Source organism: Electrophorus electricus, chromosome 3 (genome assembly GCF_041902795.1).
Source record: "Electrophorus electricus isolate QZ-2024a chromosome 3, ASM4190279v1, whole genome shotgun sequence".
Lineage (NCBI taxonomy): Eukaryota > Metazoa > Chordata > Actinopteri > Gymnotiformes > Gymnotidae > Electrophorus > Electrophorus electricus.
The window spans coordinates 2357995-2376875 of record NC_137499.1 but is presented as its reverse complement, the minus strand read 5'-3'; the positions used below and the strand labels follow the sequence as shown (position 1 = coordinate 2376875).

Genomic DNA, 18881 nt, shown 5'->3' with positions numbered 1-18881 from the left:
TTTAAATAAAATTTTGTGAAATTAACACTAATTCTAAGACTATAAAGACTATCTTCACTTTTAAATTAGTTTGTTTGTTTTTGGTAATTAGCACTCTGAAGGAACAGCACTCCCCGATAATGGCGCTGGCTGTCTTAAATATCACCATCCTTAAACAAGCGATGGTTTGCTGCGGAGACAGATGCAGAAATTGTCGGCCGCTAAATAAACTTCAAGCTGCTTTAACCCAGTTATGACGAAGTAATCGTGACGTCATCGCGCAGTAAACGTCAGGCTCAGCCGCTTAGTGGTCGAGTGGCACAGAGACTGAAGATGGCAGACGGGCTTTTGGATGGGGAGAAACTCAGTAAAAAGTAGGTGACTCGTTCGTCCAGTGTTTATAGAATCTTTTTATTTAAAGCTTCTGAGAGAAATTTGATAGGGCTGACTTTTGGTCACCAAAGAAAACATCTTTCGGTTTCGTCAGCGGGCGCTGTATGATGCAGCGTGGTTAGCTAAGGCTAACATTGTTAACGTGTCCGCCACACGTTTCAGTGGACAGCCAGCTAGATAGTTGCACATAATCAGGCAGCATGTCCAAGCTAAGATAAACCTAGCTAACTAGCCAGCATGTTTGCTAATGTGTGATCTGTCCTGTACAGCGTGCGTTTATTATGTGGTTTTAACGTCATTGCTCGGAGTTAGGCAGGTTTCATTTGAAGAGGAGCGGAGGTTGGTCTAGAAGGCTGACGAGGTAACGAGTTTGACATGTCGTTCGTTTTCTTGGTTCGTGGAATAGGACACACTCGACATGTTGAGCCGTGCCAGAGCGGCCGGGCATCGCGTGTGCCAGGCCGCTGGGTTGTGGGCGCAGAAGTTTGCTCCGCGCCGTCAACAAACCGTTCCGTTGCTTTTACAAGGATGTCGCTGGAGAGGTGGCAAAAGGTTGGTGGTGTTCTTAGCTTACGTCTAGCTGCTGTTAAAGAAGCAACCAACCTTTCGTCACCCCACTAGTTAAACAGCTCGCTGTACGCGCATATCTGGCGACCGCACTGCTTTTTTTTTTTTTTTCCTGTCGGTCTGCTTACAGCCCTTTTCTCGCGTGTGTTTTTAGTGAGCTGAAGAGGCGCATGAAGGCCGAGAAGAAGGCTGCCGAGAAGGAAGCAAAGATCAAAGACCACGAGCAGCAGCAAAATAAGGAGACTAACGACCAGCCTCAGCAGACTGTGTACGGAAATGACGAGGAGACGCTCGATCCCACTGTGAGTCACGCGTGACTACCGTCCACTTTCTTTGCTCTTAGGATTTGAGTTTCCATGCAGCAGCAGAAACCACAGCCCCCTAGCAGGTGGAAGTTAGGTTGATTGGATACTCTAAATTGTCATGTATAAATATGAATTGTGTATGTATATAGATGAGAGAGAGAGAGAGAAAGTGAAAATGTGTGTATGTCCAGTGATGGTGCTCTGTCCTGGTCTGAACCTCCTCCCCATCCCCCACTGGTCTGTGGTTTCTGACAGAGAGTAGTTGGATGTCGCTTCTCATTAGCGTGTGTGTGATTTGATTGTAAAAGATGATTTCTGTCTGTAAAGTGTCCTTGGGATTGAGAAAGGTGCCATATAAATGTGACTAAGAATAATACACTGCTTGCCCACAAAAAGGTCACCACCTGGATTGAACTAAGCAAATAGGCAAGAGCCTCCCATTGGATAATTACTGCATGGGTGATTATGTTTCAGCTGGCAACAAGTTATTTAACCCTAACTGATGCAGTGAGTATCTTCTCATTTGTTAAATGAGAACCATGTCGAAAGACACATCCTGTGGTCGTGGGAAAGATTTTATTCTTTTTCAGAAGGGTGAAATTATTGGCATGCATCAAGCAGAGAAAACATCTAAGGAGATTGCTGAAACTACTAAAATCAGATTAAGAACTGTCCAACGCATTATTAAAAAGTGGAAGGACAGCAGGGAAACATAATCTTCGAGGAAGGAATGTGGTCGGAAAAAAATCCTGAATGATCGTGATCGGTGATCACTTAAAGGTGTGGTGAAATCAGATCGTAGAAAAACAACAGTAGAACTCGGGGATATGTTTAATAGTGAAAGTAAGAGCATTTCCACATCCACAATGCGAAGGGAACTCAAGGGATTGAGACTAAATAGCTGTGTAGCCTTAAGAAAACCACTTGTCGGTGAGGCTAACCGGCAAAAAATGGCTTCAGTTTGCTAGGGAGCATAAAGATTGGACTCTGGAGCAATGGAAGAAGGTCATGTGGTCTGATGAGTCCAGATTTACCCTGTTCCAGAGTGATGGGCCCATCAGGGTAAGGAGAGGCGGCTGAAGTGACGCACCCATCATGCCTAGTCCTAGTGCCTACCGTGCAAGCCTGTGGGGGCAGTGCTTTGATTTGGGGTTGCTGCAGTTGCTCAGGTCTAGGTTCAGCAACGTTATGTGCCCAAAGGATGAGGTCAGCTGACTACCTGAATATACTGAACATATAACTGATGGAGGTTATTCCATCAATGGATATTTTTTCTTCCCTGATGTCACGGGCATATTCCAAGATGACAATGCCAAGATTCATCGGGCTCAAATTGTGAAAGAGTGGTTCAGGGAGCATGAGACATCATTTTCACACATGGATTGGCCAACACAGAGTCCAGACCTGAACCCCATTGAGAATCTTTGGGATGTGCTAGAGAAGACTTTGTGGAGTGGTCCAGATCTCCCATCATCAGTACAAGATCTTGGGGAAACATTAATGCAACTCTGCACAGAAATAAATGTTGTGACATTGCAGCAGCTTGTGGAAACAATGCCACAGTGAATGTATGCCGTAATCAAAGCTAAAGGTGGTCCAACGAAATATTAGTGTGAGACACCTTTTTTTGGCCAGGCAGTGTTTGTAATAATGATGTGAACAATGCACACTTTTGCTGTAGTCCTAATCCTGGTCTCACTATTTACATCTATTATATTTGCACTGTTCCTTAATACTTGGCCCATTTGCAGACTGCACATGTTCTAATATGTTGATGTCAATATAGCAATACTTCAAGATCCGCACACAAGCTATTCAGGCTCTGAAGGGAACTGCGGAAGACCCTTATCCTCACAAGTTTCACGTGGACCTATCACTTACTGAGTTTATTGAAAAATACAGTCACCTACAGCCAGGCGACCACTTAAAAGATATCCTTAGTGTCTCAGGTAAATACCTTGAAAGCTTTGAGAATTTTGCATTTTAGCTAAATGTGGTTTGATGGTGTTTTCATCCCTGTAAGTGTTGCTTAAACTTAATAAAATATTCCGCGCTTAATAGGTCGTGTCCATGCTAAAAGGGTCTCTGGATCCAAATTACTTTTCTACGACCTGCGAGGAGAGGGTGTGAAGTTGCAGGTCATGGCAAACTCCAGGTCTGATTTACATACTCCATCATAAAATAAAGAAGTATGTATTGTCCTCAAGTGAACTGCTCAGGCAAGTGTATTCTTTGCTACACAGTTGTATATCATATCATATAAATGTTGCCATCATCTGCCACCTTCTCAGGAACTACAAATCAGAGGAAGACTTTATTCACATCAACAATAAACTACGACGAGGGGACATCGTTGGTGTCCGTGGTAACCCTGGGAAGACCAAGAAAGGGGAGCTGAGCATCATCCCTGTGGAGATGACCCTGCTGTCGCCGTGTCTGCACATGCTTCCCCACCTCCACTTTGGCCTGAAGGACAAGGTCAGTTCTTGCTTCCAGTTCTTGCTTAAGGTCAGCTGCTTCCATTAGCCTGACATCTTATTTTTGAAGTGGGACAGCACTGTGCCTGGTGAGTTCGGCCTTTCTTTGAGAAGCAAAAAAAAGGGAAATTTGAGTTTGGTTATTCTACTCTAGGCTTAAAAGAGATGCATCATCAGCGTAGTGTCAGATGACTGTGGTTCCAGGATCTGTTCACCATTCAGTAATCTGGGTGCGTCTTCACGGTAGGAAACGCGCTTTCGTCAGAGATACTTGGACTTGATCCTCAACGACTACGTGAGACAGAAATTCATCACTCGTGCCAAGATCATAACATACCTGCGCAGCTTCCTGGACAAGCTTGGCTTCCTTGAGGTGAGCTTACAGTTCATGAGAGAAATACACAGTGAGTCCTGAATTCCGATGTGGACTGCTTGTCGTGTGACACCTCGCTGTTGACGTTGGTGCCTTTCTGTGCTATAGATCGAAACGCCGATGATGAATCTGATTCCCGGGGGGGCAGTGGCTAAGCCCTTTGTGACATACCACAATGAACTGGATATGAACCTCTACATGAGGATTGCTCCAGAGCTTTACCATAAGGTAAGGGGTCATGTGCCCTCTGTACACTAAATAACCCTAACCTGCTGGAACGATGCTCATGGTAGCTGCTTCTGCCTATAGATGTTGGTGGTTGGAGGCATCGACCGTGTCTATGAGATTGGCCGTCAGTTTCGAAACGAAGGCATTGACCTCACTCACAACCCTGAGTTCACCACGTGTGAGTTTTATATGGCCTATGCTGACTATCATGACCTGATGGAAATCACAGAGAAGCTGCTTTCAGGTTGGTTCCTTGTTTAGTTTTTCCCCCAGTCTTTCTTTTGTTGTAATCTTTTTTAAAAAGCAGGCAAAGCCTACAATTGTGTGAGTGCATCATTTATAGACTTGTCTTTATATGGCTGATGAAAGATGGTTAAATCATGTTTTTAGGTGTAGCCAGGGTGGAGTAGATTATCAGCAGCTGCTATACATTTCTGTGCCTATATTTATACAAATATGATTGATTGATTATATCTTACTAGCATGTCCTTGTTATTCCTGTTTATATGTTAACCATTTCCAAATGTGCCAGAATTCATTGACGTCAAAGCTGTGTTTGAGCAGTTGACCTACCTTTTAGTTATACATATACATGTCCTGTTTTTCTGGAAACCTTGTGTATTAGATCTCGCATGGCTTCAGTAGGGCCACTAAATGACAAATTCTGCATTGTCATATTGTCCTAAAATACAAAATGAGTATAAACATGGCTGTTGGATCCCACGCTTACAGTGAAAATGTTATTCTTAGGGTCTTCTTGTAAAAGTGCTCTCCTTATTTGTCTCAGGAATGGTGAAGCACATTACAGGTGGTTACATGGTGACCTACCACCCTGAAGGGTCAGAAGGAGAGGCCTATGAAATTGACTTCACCCCTCCATTCAGAAGAGTGAGCATGACCCATGACCTGGAAAAGGAAATGGGGGTGAAGTTCCCGGCCCCTGACACCTACGATACTGATGGTAAAACTGAAAGCCATACATATATGTATACATAAGGAGGGGGAAAAGGTTAAGTAGCCAAATATCTCAGATGAACACTGACAGCAACTTTTAGTTTTTTTTTTTTGTTTTTTTTTAAGTGGTAAGTCATCTTAGCATTTGTAATTTTTTGCACAGAAACTCGCAAATTCTTCGATGAACTGTGTGTCCAGAAAGGAGTGGAGTGTCCACCTCCCAGAACAACTGCTCGCCTCCTTGACAAGGTAATTCATTTGGTTTTGCTCAAAACAGCCTTGCTGTGCATCACAGCATTTTTGCATAGGAGTTTCACGTTCTTTATGAAGATCTCTGTCTACTGTGCTACCTTTGCCCTGGAGGATGGCAATGGTGGGAAATGCATCTGAACCGAGACGAACGTATCTATTTTCAAGCAGTAATTTAACCGAAGTTTGTAGGACTCGCAGCTTTAAATGTTACAGATGTGTCTGTTCTGAAGAAGGACTTCCTGTCGCATCTTCAGAGGTGTAGTCCTTATTTTCTGGCTTCCTGTTTTGTTGCAGTTGGTTGGAGAGTTTTTGGAGGTGACATGCATCAACCCAACGTTCATTTGTGACCATCCCCAGATCATGAGCCCCCTGGCCAAATGGTGAGGGCTTATACCACCACTCTAGACAACCCTTTCATCTGTGCTACTGTGTTGACCGAGTTTGGATCCATTGCCCATTTCCACCTTGTGCGTAGGCACCGATCACAGAAGGGGCTGACCGAGCGCTTTGAGCTTTTCGTCATGAAGAAGGAGATCTGCAATGCCTACACCGAGCTGAATGACCCCATCCGTCAGCGAGAGCTCTTTGAGCAGCAGGCCAAGGTGAGAAATTTGACACTGTGTCGAGATTTTTCGATGTGCACATAAACTTTGGCTTTGCGTCAATTTGCGTGTGTCTTGTTGCGCAGGCCAAAGCAGAAGGGGACGATGAGGCCATGTTCATAGATGAGACGTTTTGCGCTGCGTTAGAATATGGCCTTCCACCCACCGCCGGCTGGGGCATGGGCATCGATCGCCTCACCATGTTCCTCACGGACTCAAACAACATCAAGGTACTTGCACACTCCTGTTACAACATCTCATCATTCTCGTGCATTATGATTTGCTCATATATACACGGGCAAGTGTTAAAAACTGGAATCAAATCGGCCATCACTACAATTCGACTGCTGGGTACATTACAGTTGCCTGTAACTTTTACCTTGACTGAAGGAAGTCAGGAATTATAATCACAAAGGTCAGTCTGAGCCACTTAATAAACTGACTTGCAAAAATAGGCACACAGTGATAGAAGTGGCTGAGACTCTCCTGCAAGTGTTTTCAGACACCTTGTGAGCCTTTAAAGGATGCAGTGTCAACCTCCTCCAAAATGTAGAAAATTAACTCCTTTGCTAGATCACAGTCCTGTCGAATGAATGCTGTATAAACAAAACCATCAAATCTACTTTGGTAGGCCAGCGAACGTTGTTGCACTGTGTGGATAAATATGCACGTTAAACTTGCGTCCTTGTGGATGTCTTGTAATTGTGTTGCAGGAGGTGCTTCTCTTCCCTGCCATGAAGCCTGACGATAATAAACCTCCCCCTCCAGCAGAGGGCACCTCAGTTTAACGCTGTGACTGCTGTCATCTGCTCAGAAATCCATGACTTGAATCATATCTATGTTTCATCCATGTTGGGGTTTGTTTTAATATTGGGGTTTATATCTTTAAGGTGAAAGGCTTTAAAACATCAGTAAAAGGGAACAGTGACATCCTGGTTTTGTTTTTATGTCCAGCATTAGACAGAAGAAGTGTGTCCCCTTTACTATTGTTTTGCCTGTTGTATCTTCCTGACATCAAATTGAGGCCTGAATCTGTGAAGCAGATTGATTCAAATTAAGCTGTATTTTTGGTCTTAAACTGGTTTTAATAACTCCAGCCCTCTGTGTTTTTAACAATCCCCAACCTGACTACAGAAATAAACCTTTACATGCGTAATTAAATTGACGTGTTCCATTGGTGGTGGGTACGGGGTGTAGATACACTTCGACATGGCCCTAGTGGAAGGTTGAACCCTAACCAAATGAGCCAAGTATTTATTTATTTATTTTTGACAAACGAATCGGTGCATGTGCTTGCTGCAAACACCAGTAGTCCGCTGCCTGGGCTAATAAATGGCCGGCGCGTGTCCACACCGGTCAGTAGACGTACATCCAGTTAAAACAAGGTTACTTTTCCATGGCATACTGGGGTCACCTGAGGACTAATTACTGCAAAACCAGCTATTTTTATACGATCTAAGCAGGAGCAGGTCAGCCTTTACTCCTTATTCCTGCAGAAGGACAACCGGATGGGCAATTATTTGAGATTACTTTTGAGCAATCATAGGTGGGAGAATACGTCTGAAGGAACTGGTGCAGGTCTGCACCACGAGTCTTAACAACTTTACATTCTTGGAAGTTTTCTTATTGATTTAGTCTTTGAAACGGCGTCAAAGTTACCCCCCTTCCACGGTACATGTGGTTTTGTAAATTAACTATTCTTAGTTAATTCCCCCATTAACGCCAGGTCTGGTATCGGCTATCAGCACTGGGATGGACGCTCACCGGGAGCGCGCGTCCTCGGCGGCGCGCATCAGACCGTGGTTTCATTCCAGCCCGTGAAGTCACGCCGATGGCGACTTGCGCGGCGCTCCGTTTTGCCTCCAAGGCTCCTGTAGCTTTGCCTTTGCTTTCAAGAGCCGCACATGACACGCTTGGCCGGGTGCTCCGGAGGCCGAGTCTTCTTAGGGCGTTCAGCACGACGTCGCGACTGGCAGACGGTAAAACGTTTTGGTCAATCGTGGTCTAAGTTACTGAAGCGTGTTCCTCAGACCTTGGAGCGCTGGCAGCTGCGTGTGTTCAAACATGCATGTTAAACTCCTGCAAACTGCTCGGATTTGTTCAGGTCGCTTAATGTTATCTGGAGGTTTCATCACAGCAGACGAGCACCCAAACGTTTCTTTGCCTTCCATGTAAATTATATAGATAGGTTACTTTTTAAAACGTATTTTCCTGTCTTAAATTTGCACTAAATGGAAATCAGATGGAATAAGGTTTTAGGCGATAATGGTAAACTTTAGACCAACATTAAAAGTTTTTGTAGCATTTCATTTAATTGCCTGCAAATATTACGTTTTTAAAAGGTAGTTGACAGTTTGACGTTTCTGTTCGCGTTTCCATTAAATAAGAGCTTTAGACGGAGCAACTAGTCCAGCTGTTTCTCACGTTTACACTAACGATTCGGAATCATCCCGGTGGTTGTGTTCAGTAAACCTGGTTAAGAATTCCCCACATTTCGTGTCTTGTATAAGACGGTTAGACTAGTTGTAATCAGAAAACTGTACCGTGGTTTAAATCGGTAGAATACTTAGTTTTTCAGTGGGTACCCTTTGATGAAAGACCTGGAATGGATACTGAGTATAATGCGTTTAAATACATGCCTGATTTGAATTAAATTATTAGGTACGCAATGCTCTTCAGGGTGACAAACGTTTTTCTTTTGTTTGTTTGTTTTTTAAATAAGGAAAAAAAACAACTAGGACCTAAGACTCATAAGAGTTGTTCAAAAAAGGTTAGCCATATCTCTGTATACTGCATAGTCTGGTTTAAACCTGACCTGCATGGGTTGGCTGCAGCATTAGGAACTGTTAATGAATTAATTGCACCCCAGAGAATCCTAAATAGGACTGCAGTTGATGGATTTTTTTTTTGAATAGGGTACACATTAATTAATAATAATGATAATAATAATGTACCAGTTAAAGCTGAAAACATGCATATGGTCTTTTTTTCTGCAGCTCTTAGATTTACAGAAAAACATGAGTGGGTTCGAGTTGAGGGGGAAATTGGTACAATCGGCATCAGCAGCTTTGCTCAGGTACATCAACCCCATCAGTGATTAGTCGATACTTGCAAGGCTGTTTCATTGTGCCTTATATTTGTTCTTTTGTGTGCCTTCTCAAACATGTCACCATTTTTGTTCAACTCCTAAAGCTTTGCACTTTGCCCCTGCCTCTGTGAGGACAGTAGACCAGCTAAAAATGCCAGTTCTCCAGACCAAGATTAGTCCTAAAACCAAGACTATAAAGGAAATTTCAATTCCATTAGATTTAATCCAGGTCTAAGAAAATTAAATCCAGGTGTTTAAAAATGGACCCTTATGTCATGACAGTGATATAAATTGCATGTCCTTTATTAAGCACAGGAAGCATTGGGTGATGTTGTATACTGTGGACTGCCAGAAGTTGGGAAGAAGCTTCAACCAATGGGTGAGTGCTATTCAAAAATTAATTTCTCTCACGCCACCTTTTTTCCATCACTAGACATAATTCCACTTTGCCTTATAGAGGAGTTTGGCGCTTTAGAAAGTGTGAAGGCTGCTAGTGAGTTGTACTCTCCATTGACTGGAGAAGTAACCCAAATCAACACAGAGCTGAAAGACAACCCTGGACTTGTCAATTCATCCTGCTATGAACATGGTGAGTGTCCCTTACAGTGGGTCAAAACTAACAAACCAATTAGTCACCTCAATCTGAGAGACCTTCATCTGGTTCCCTGAAGCACTCATCAATTCTTTCTCCTGTTTTTAAGGATGGTTGATCAAGATGACCATAGAAAACCCTGGAGAATTTGAAGCCCTCATGGATGAAACTGCCTATGAAAAATACATCAAATCACTTGAGTAATCTGTCGACTCTACTTCCTGTTATTAATCATTGATGACTTTCCTGCTAAAAGTCACTTGTAAATTTCTGCCATTAGAGACTGTATTAATAATACACCAAAGTATCTTGATTTTGTAATAGTTTCACAGTACCAAAGTAGTTATCTATTTTGTTAGCGTATCATCTTGTAGCACATGTTGCTTACTATCGCTAATAAAAACTTGGGCCACTATCACGTGCTTTAGCTCAGTTGCTTAAGTCAGTTAAAAAAGCCTCAAATGTATCAAAATATAGTAAGCCTCCTGTTTTCAGAGAACTGTTTTTCATGACTTTATTTTCAGGAAAAGATTCCAGTTAGCCAGTCAATGTAAAATTGTCAATAGTCACCAAAACAGTTTCACATGAAGTTGGCATTTATTTTAATTATTCACCAGTTTGTTTTTAAGGCCTTCTTAATATAAAGGCCCCGTCTGAGTAAACGTTTTTGTGGTATTGTAACTGCATATGTTTAATAGGTGCATAAATACAATTGAAATGTGAAATTACTGTATAGATTTATTTAGCAGTTGTTTCCTTCCTCATACACCTTTTTGGTTTAGATATCTGTAAACATTCAAGAGAATGTTCAAATGAATCAAGGAAACTAATAATAATAAATAAAAAACTTCAGTGGGTAAGGAGCCGGGTGCAAAAACATTGAAGACGAGCATTGCGGGTGATGTGGTATTCCTTTTATGAAATAACTTTTCTGAATTTATTTGCACAGTACTGCCATGTCATCTTGCCCTTAATAATCTAACCTAGCTGCATAGGTTTATGAATAACTCTGTCTTTGTTAGTCATTCACTAGGCTTGTCAGTGAATCAAGGATCTATTTAATTTAATAAATATCTTACAACCATTGAAAGTGTCTGTAATTTGCAGTGAAGTATAGTGAGAGAGATGTAATTTGGAAATGTACTGGTAAATTTGATTCCAAATACTGCATATCAATTTCACCTGCACACAGAAATTACTTCAGAGTGGGTGGACTGGCAACTTAAATGTAGGTAGGTATAATAGGACTTTGTTAAAGACTAGGAGCGTATAGGACCAGTTCCATCCTATTTCAGGCAGCTCTCTGTTCTTGCATTTCAGTTTTTACTGTCACGTTTACTGTAAATGCTTATCTTGTTCTGAACATGGAGCAGGGATTAAAAACTACACCTGCTTCTTCACTCAGGCACTGTGCACTTTGACCTTTGCCCTTGGATTAAGACACAGATGAGTTGCAGTGTATTATCAATGATTAATGAAATAGTGATCATAGTCTCAGTTTCAGTCGAAGAAAATATTACTAGTTAAGGTCTATATTTAGACATTAAAGTTGAGTTGCTGATATTTTGTCCAAGTGAAATGGCACACTATAGAGACAAATATGAGGAAATGTATGTTTAAAATGACATAAAATGTGATGTAATCTGAATATTTCATCTGAAAAATATAATGGAATCATTAGAAGTTTATATTAGAAGTTTATATACCAGAAAAATAAAAGCCTTATAATAATCTGTCTTTGGGCCAACATAACCAACTTTTCCAGCTATGATAATGGGGCACCATACATGTTGTTTAAACATTTCTACTATGTTAACTTGTCACCATCTCTGATGATGCTCAAACAATCTTTTGGAGGTGAGTTGATTTGTTTCTATTGGGGTTATACTGTACATTGTGTCCCACAATAGTAGTGCAAGACTAAAATTTTGCAAAAAAGCATAGTCTCTCAGGGAAGTGATGTTTTGGATTTAATATATTGTGTTTAATGTTTGAAGAATTACTGTCATCGAGGGACCAGGATGTACACAAAATGCTATAAAGCAGTTTTTAAAGTCATAAGGCCCAAGAGTTGGTGCTTTATGCAATTTTGTTTAAGATGTTTATTTTATTATACACATGCTGATTACACATGCTTTATTTTTCTAAAGCTGTATCCAAGTTTTAGAAAAGCCACTTTAAAAAAAAAAAGAAGAAGAAGATATATCAGCATGAATATATTTCATTATTTAATACTTAATCTGATACTGACATTTTTCACTCATATTTTTGCTTAGATTGAAAGTTATCTGTAATTGGAAGTTGTTTAAATTGGACATTATCTATATTACATCCCAGTAACAAAATAGTAATTCATAGAAAAGAAACATTTCTGTGGCCCAGGAATATAGAGTATTGACAATAAATTAAATACTGGTTACCCAGAAAAAATAAATAAATAAATAAATAAATTATATATAAAAGTGCTGAGTAAAGAGTGGATATACATAAAGACAAAGACAAACAAAATAAATGATTGAATAATTGCAGAATAAAAGTCCTGTCAAAAAACTAGTTAATGTGATTAACATGAAAAGGACATATTCATGAATCGTACATTTATCAATAGTTTAAAAAGCACAGAGATTTAAAATATACTCATATATATACCTTTTTTTGAACGCACAGTTTGGTTGCTTGTTTTTTAGGCTCTCTTTCATTGTGGCTTCACATATCCGGTTACAGAGCCAACGTCCTGTTGCGATTGGCTGGCATCTTCATATCCCACAAAACACTGCGTTGCCACTTCCTTTTTCTTTTCGGCCATATTCTGCCCAAGACGGTACGTGTATCCATGTTTCCAAGTCATCAGGTTTATCCTGTTGAATCCTTTTTAAGTGTACATCAGATAACGTTTGGGTTTCCTCGTATGAGCAGCGTAGTGTGCTGCTTATAAGAATGTATCATTATTGTTCATGAGCTGTATATTAAAGCTGTAGAAAAAGGATCCAGAGTAGAGCGCCAGTAGCGTTGTGTTTGTGTCGCTCAATGGCTAAAGAAGGTGGTCGCACATCACGCGTTATATCGTCCGTTTACACTTGTTTTAGTGTATTGTGCAGATTTGACTTCCTAGAGTAGAGAATCTCAGCCCTAGCAGCACTAAGGCTTTGCCGTCTTGGTTTCCCCCTCAGGGTGTAAGTAGCCATGGCCCCCAGTCGCAATGGTATGATCCTGAACCCCCACTTTCACAAAGACTGGCAGAGGAGAGTCCGCACCTGGTTCAACCAGCCAGCCAGGAAGCTCCGCAGGCAAGTCTGGAGTGCTTTTCATCTTAAAGGTGTCCTTCCACAGATGCAGGTTTGCTGGCGGAGCTGATTCTCGTGTGTGCACGCTGCGAATGTACTTGGGTCAAGACAGTTTCACATACCATGTTGAGATGAAGGTGCACTTTGCTGTCGTCCCGCAGGCGCAAGGCTCGGCAGGCCAAGGCGCGTCGTATTGCTCCTCGCCCGGTTGCTGGACCTCTGCGACCCATCGTCAGGTGTCCAACAATCAGGTACCATAACAAGGTCCGGGCCGGACGTGGCTTCTCCCTGGAAGAACTGAAGGTATGTATGGCTAAGGTTGGAGTCAAATTTGTGTCTTTTTTGCAAAAGTATCTTAAAGGATTTCAGAGTTGGTCCGGATGACTTTTAAAGGAAAGGGCAGTTTTCCATGTAGCAGCTGGGGATTCATGTGTAATGGGTTTCATTTGGACATGTGATGAAATGTGGTTGCTTTGGTGCTGTGAGCAGCTAGTGGTAAGACTAGCATCATGTTTTAGTGGAGGTTCTGTACTATTTAGGACTTTTTAGCTAATTGGCACCAATTTCTGTGTTTTCTGGAGAGATTGTGCCTGGCTCGTTCCTTTTCCTCCTTTGTGTGCTTTTTTTTTCCCCTTTTCTTCCAATAGCCCTTGCAACCGTGTCTGTGAGAGCTCTTGTCTGAGTAATACAGCACTTAAAGAAAGACAATTCCTGCAGTAGTAATTGTGGTATAAATAAGCATGTTTGAAAAGGTTATTACTTTTGATTAAAAAAGTCTCAATTGTTGGAAAGCAAAGCATGTAATTTGTAGTTTTCAAAACTGATTCATGAAGATGACTCTTTGACTCTCTTTTTTTTTTTTTTTTTTTTTTTTTTTCCCCCCAAAGAGTCATGTGTAGGGGCTTTTTTTGTTTACTTTTGAAGCAGTGATTAAATGTGGTATATTAAATGTAGATTGTAATGTGCTGAAGCAACAGTCAGATGATGACAAATCTCCGGAATCTCTGTACGTCTTTGATGATTCTCTTTGAACCCTTATTGCTGATGACTGTTGCGCATTGCCTGAACGTCCACCATGTTTTTAAAGCATTGTTCCCGGCTTTGTCCGAGTGTAATGACTCCACGTTTGTGCGTTTGTTCGGGGGCGATGTTTCAGGCTGCCGGCATCAACAAGAGGGTGGCTCGCACCATCGGTATTGCTGTCGACCCTCGCCGCCGCAACCGGTCAACAGAGGCGCTGCAGGCCAATGTGCAGCGGCTGAAGGAGTACCGTTCCAAGCTTATCCTGTTCCCCAGGAAGGCCTCGGCACCCAAGAAGGGAGACAGCACCGTGAGTAGCTCCGTGCTTCTGTCACGTAGAAATTGCAGGTGTCTTGTACAGCACTGCCTCATAGTAAAACATGCTGTAAAAAAAAAATCCTGACGTTTTTAGGAAGGCGTGGGAATCTGAATAAATCCCCATGTACTCTTCAATGTGCACAGTATCACGAAATGTCTGTGTGCACCTCGATGTTTTGTGGTGTGAATATGGTACTGTTGAAAGCGAGCCATACCAGTAAGTGTCACTGGTTTGCCTCTTCCCTATTGTGTGGGGTCAGAGGAAACGAAGCACTAGTGCTCGTGCTCTGCGCTGCCAAGTGCGTCACAGTGGGTACTGAATATCTAGTACACAACTCAAAAAGGCCAAACTGCTTTCCACGTGCCATCTGGAAAAAGTTCTCCAATTCAGTGTTTGCGGTCAGATGATGACACTTTCTCCGGAATCTCTGCACTTCCTTGATGATCCTCCTTTGAACCCTTTTCCAGCTGATGACTGCACTGAATTTTTTACCCTGTGCTCTCCATTATTGTGCACTCTCATTTCCATTTGTCTTGACTTTTATCTCTGCCAATTCCAGGAGGAGGAGCTGAAGATGGCCACACAACTCACTGGACCAGTCATGCCCATTAAAAATGTATGTATTATTCAACAGAGCAAGAAGGCTCTTGGTCACATGGTGGCTAATTTTCCATAACTTACCCGTGATCATAATATTGGTGTTTCAGAATGATAGCCCTGTCAAAAAAAAGCAAATGATATGCTTAACGTGAAAAGGACATGAGTCGTACGCATCGATAGCCTGCACACACGATTTTATTAATCACATGTTTAACCTTTTTTTTATAGGACTTTTATTTTGTCAAATCCTGTGTTTCTGATGAACATGTTCCCTGTCGTTCCCACAGGTGTACAAGAAGGAGAAGGCCCGCATGATCACGGAAGAGGAGAAGAAGTTCAAGGCCTTCGCCAGCCTGCGCATGGCCCGGGCCAATGCTCGTCTCTTCGGCATTCGTGCTAAGAGGGCAAAGGAGGCAGCTGAACAGGAAGTTGAGAAGAAGAAATGAGAGCATTTGTATAAAAGTCTAAATAAAGTCTCACCCAAAATATCACGCGTCAGTCTGTGCATGGAGATGTCTCCGTTTGGTCAGGTTTCTCAAATTATAGGTTCAAAACAATTCAGAATTCTGTATCAGATTGAATCACAATCATAGTTCTGTGTCATGTTAGTTATGGACATTGTGTAGAGTCTTTTTGGACTTTTTAGCCACCAGATGGCAGCATATGGCAACAGGTACATCCTTGGTCTTGGTTTGATTTATCTGCTTGTTTTTTGTATTTCTGGTAATACTTTTGTAATATAGTTTAAAGGTTGAAGGGGTGTTAAACATTTTGCCTCTGATTAAAACAGCCTGACATGCTGGCTTTTTAGTACCCATTCGGCGTTTGCTATCAATTTGGGGGACATGGAGGAAACTACTGTAAACACGTTATTACGACGGAAATAAAACCACACCGTGGATTGAAAATGATCGTTTTACAGGGCTGTAAAATCCTGGTGTCTTAATTTCGTGCAATGCAGTAGATGGACCTACTAGACACCTGGGTGGAGGTTTTGGTAAGCGTAGTGGGTGTGTTATGCAAACATTACATTTACCACCCAGCCTTTGTGTACTTGTGGGTGAGTTCAAGTAGTCTGTAGGCCCATGTTGGAGAAATGAACGCAAGTATGTAGGCCCAGTGTCAAAACGGTTATTTTTCCATCTTATGCAACAGGTGCTGCTTTTTCACGTACTTGGCTTATGCACGAAGGCAATACATGTAATTGCCTGGAGAGAACATAGGATTAATTAAAATTATCTTGAGAAGCTTTTTTCCTTTCTAAGAGGGTAGCGTGACAAGTAGGATATGGGAATCACGGATCTTCGTGCGTTTTTTGTTTTGTTTTTTTCTAATTTGAGATGTACTGCAGGTTATTGTTAACAGTAGGGGGCGCTTTGAATCAACTGCGCTTCATGACGTTTGGTTTAAAAAAAAAGCATGTAAATCCACGAGGCCAAGAATATCTCAATACACGAGTGAAACTGAGAAATAGCCTACATATGAGCTTATGTAAGTAGTCCAAAATAGGCCTCGTCTCTTTTTTTGTTTTCCTTTTTTTTTTTTAAAAAAAATGGTTACATTAGACCATTCACACAAACGTTATGAATGGCTACCGACACAATGTTCAATGATGAAAATATTTTAACTCATCACTACAGTACAATCTAACATTGTGAATGACACTATAGTGCAGTCCATCATTGTGAATGACGCTATAATACAGTCCATCATTGTGAATGACGCTATAATACAGTCCATCATTGTGAATGACGCTATAATACAGTCCAACATTGTGAATGACGGTATAATACAGTCCATCATTGTGAATAATGCTATAATACAGTCCATCATTGTGAATGACGCTATAATACAGTCCATCATTGTGAATGATGCTATAATACAGTCCAACATTGTGAATGACGCTATAATACAGTCCATCATTGTGAATAATGCTATAATACAGTCCAACATTGTGAATGACGCTATAATACAGTCCAACATTGTGAATGACGCTATAATAGTCCATCCTTGTGAAGGGCGCTATAATACAGTCCATCATTGTGAATGATGCTATAATACAGTCCAACATTGTGAATGACGCTATAATGGTCCATCCTTGTGAAGGGCGCTATAATACAGTCCATCATTGTGAATGATGCTATAATACACTCCAACATTGTGAATGACGCTAAAATAGTCCATCCTTGTGAAGGGCGCTATAATACAGTCCATCATTGTGAATGATGCTATAATACAGTCCAACATTGTGAATGACGCTATAATAGTCCATCCTTGTGAAGGGCGCTATAATACAGTCCATCATTGTGAATGATGCTATAATACACTCCAACATTGTGAATGACGCTAAAATAGTCCATCCTTGTGAAGGGCGCTATAATACAGTCTAACATAGTGAAAGACTGTATTATAGCGTCATTCACAAGGTTAGACTGTATTATAGCGTCATTCACAATGATTGACGTTATAATAGTCTAACATTGTGAAGGACGCTATATTACAGTCCATCATTGGGAAGGACGCTATAATACAGTCTAACATTGTGAATGACATGCCTTCGCTACAAGTAGCTTTAATTATAGGCGCTGTCGCATGCACGGGTGCCTTTCTTGTGGCGACCCTGCATCTTGTCCATATGCACCAGGGCGTTGCTGGAATGGTCTGGAATGGTTCCGCGAGCTCTGCTGCTCCACGCGAGCGCGGAATCCCCACGTGGCCTCCAGCAGGAGGTGAGACGTGGCGGAGGCAGGGCTCTGTCTGAGTATACTGATAAATATCCAGCGTTTGGCAAACAACTTGATACCGCTGTCAATGTTGAGAATCTGGCGTCTTTATAATAGCAGCCAGCGAAATTTAGACGTAATTCATATACGCACTTTGCATCCTTCAGAACTATAAGAACTGTTAACTAATCAGAGTTGCCTCCAAGAATCTGGTTTGCGTGTATGCGGGCAAATAATACGACTATCGCCATTTGCGAAAGCAAGTAAATTTAAGATCACCTGATTGAAACTGGCAGCCGCGCAGTGGCCTCAGTGTCACCTCTCGGGGGGAGGGGGAGGGGGGGGGTGCGTGGACCAGTTCCAGTTTCCAGTGCAAAAATGGGAGCGGTAGCTTTGTTAACATCCTGTTAGCTAAGAGAGGGAAGTAGGCCGAGGTTTGAGGAATGCAGTAGTAAAGTACTTTAACAGGTCACGTATAAAGGCACTTGACCTGCGAAAGCGCACCTCCAGTGCAGGGAGCGATGGTTATATAAGCGCCGGATAGTTCAGTGCGCAGTGTGCATAAACTGGAAACGAGACTCGGTAACAGTCCCTTGCTGTTGTTGATGCGATTGGGGTTTACTTAAGTGTTACCTCAGGGTTATGTGTGCATTTCCTTGAAGCTTTTCAGTGTGTGTAAGCTATGCAGGCTGGGGTGTTCGTGTGCATTTGTAATTCACATGGACTGTTTAAATAAAACACATTTAATACCTCTCAAACCTTTATGTTCTTACGCATTAATCAGATCATAACTAGCTTGCAGTCTGTCTCTCACGGGGCCCAAAGTGCATGCGATCATTTGCAACTGTCTCCACTCACAAATTTGACTCGTGACGAGAGAGTCCAGCTTTTTTCTCCACAGTGCGGTGTGGTCTAGAATTTAAAGCAAAGGCCTTTAAGTAAGGCAGGTTTTAGTGTTCTAGAAATATTTCCTTCTTCATAAGGAAAGCATCGGACCATGACGTTGAAGATTGAGCATTTTAATAACAAATGTTATTCATGCTACCTGGATAGTGACGTTGTAAACTGCACGCGAAGATCAAGCAATTTACCATTGCAGCATGCGACGTCTCAGTGCAATCAGCC

General features: G+C 41.8%; 3 protein-coding genes and 2 non-coding genes across 6 annotated transcripts; all 5 read left to right on the top strand.

Moving 5' to 3' along the window:
* The first annotated feature begins 262 nt into the window (after window positions 1-262).
* On the top strand, window positions 263-7291 carry kars1 (lysyl-tRNA synthetase 1). Of its 2 annotated transcripts, XM_027011014.3 has the most exons (15): window positions 263-353; window positions 779-924; window positions 1094-1241; window positions 3031-3193; window positions 3306-3399; window positions 3536-3722; window positions 3969-4094; window positions 4203-4322; window positions 4404-4566; window positions 5110-5283; window positions 5440-5525; window positions 5823-5908; window positions 6004-6130; window positions 6217-6360; window positions 6844-7291. In XM_027011014.3, the coding sequence occupies exons 2-15, from the start codon at window positions 791-793 to the stop codon at window positions 6916-6918; spliced, it is 1827 nt and encodes a 608-aa protein (XP_026866815.2). In that variant the 5' UTR covers window positions 263-353; window positions 779-790; the 3' UTR covers window positions 6919-7291. The 2 variants fall into 2 exon arrangements, with proteins under 2 accessions (XP_026866815.2, XP_026866820.2); XM_027011019.3 differs by lacking the exon at window positions 779-924 and having other exon boundaries at window positions 269-353.
* A 143-nt stretch (window positions 7292-7434) lies between these two features.
* gcshb (glycine cleavage system protein H (aminomethyl carrier), b) lies at window positions 7435-10894 on the top strand. The gene is made up of 5 exons (XM_027011046.3): window positions 7435-8109; window positions 9127-9206; window positions 9534-9597; window positions 9676-9807; window positions 9920-10894. The coding sequence occupies exons 1-5, from the start codon at window positions 7962-7964 to the stop codon at window positions 10012-10014; spliced, it is 519 nt and encodes a 172-aa protein (XP_026866847.2). The 5' UTR covers window positions 7435-7961; the 3' UTR covers window positions 10015-10894.
* A 1648-nt stretch (window positions 10895-12542) lies between these two features.
* rpl13 (ribosomal protein L13) lies at window positions 12543-15521 on the top strand. The gene is made up of 6 exons (XM_027011034.3): window positions 12543-12631; window positions 12981-13097; window positions 13256-13397; window positions 14251-14424; window positions 14993-15049; window positions 15321-15521. Exons 2-6 carry the CDS (start codon window positions 12994-12996, stop codon window positions 15477-15479), a joined length of 636 nt encoding a protein of 211 aa, XP_026866835.2. The 5' UTR covers window positions 12543-12631; window positions 12981-12993; the 3' UTR covers window positions 15480-15521.
* On the top strand, window positions 14077-14157 carry LOC113579291 (small nucleolar RNA MBII-202). The gene has a single exon (XR_003410855.1). It is a non-coding gene; the product is annotated as a small nucleolar RNA MBII-202 (small nucleolar RNA).
* Window positions 14838-14923, top strand: LOC113579284 (small nucleolar RNA MBII-202). Its single transcript, XR_003410854.1, has one exon. It is a non-coding gene; the product is annotated as a small nucleolar RNA MBII-202 (small nucleolar RNA).
* Window positions 15522-18881: the final 3360 nt, after the last annotated feature.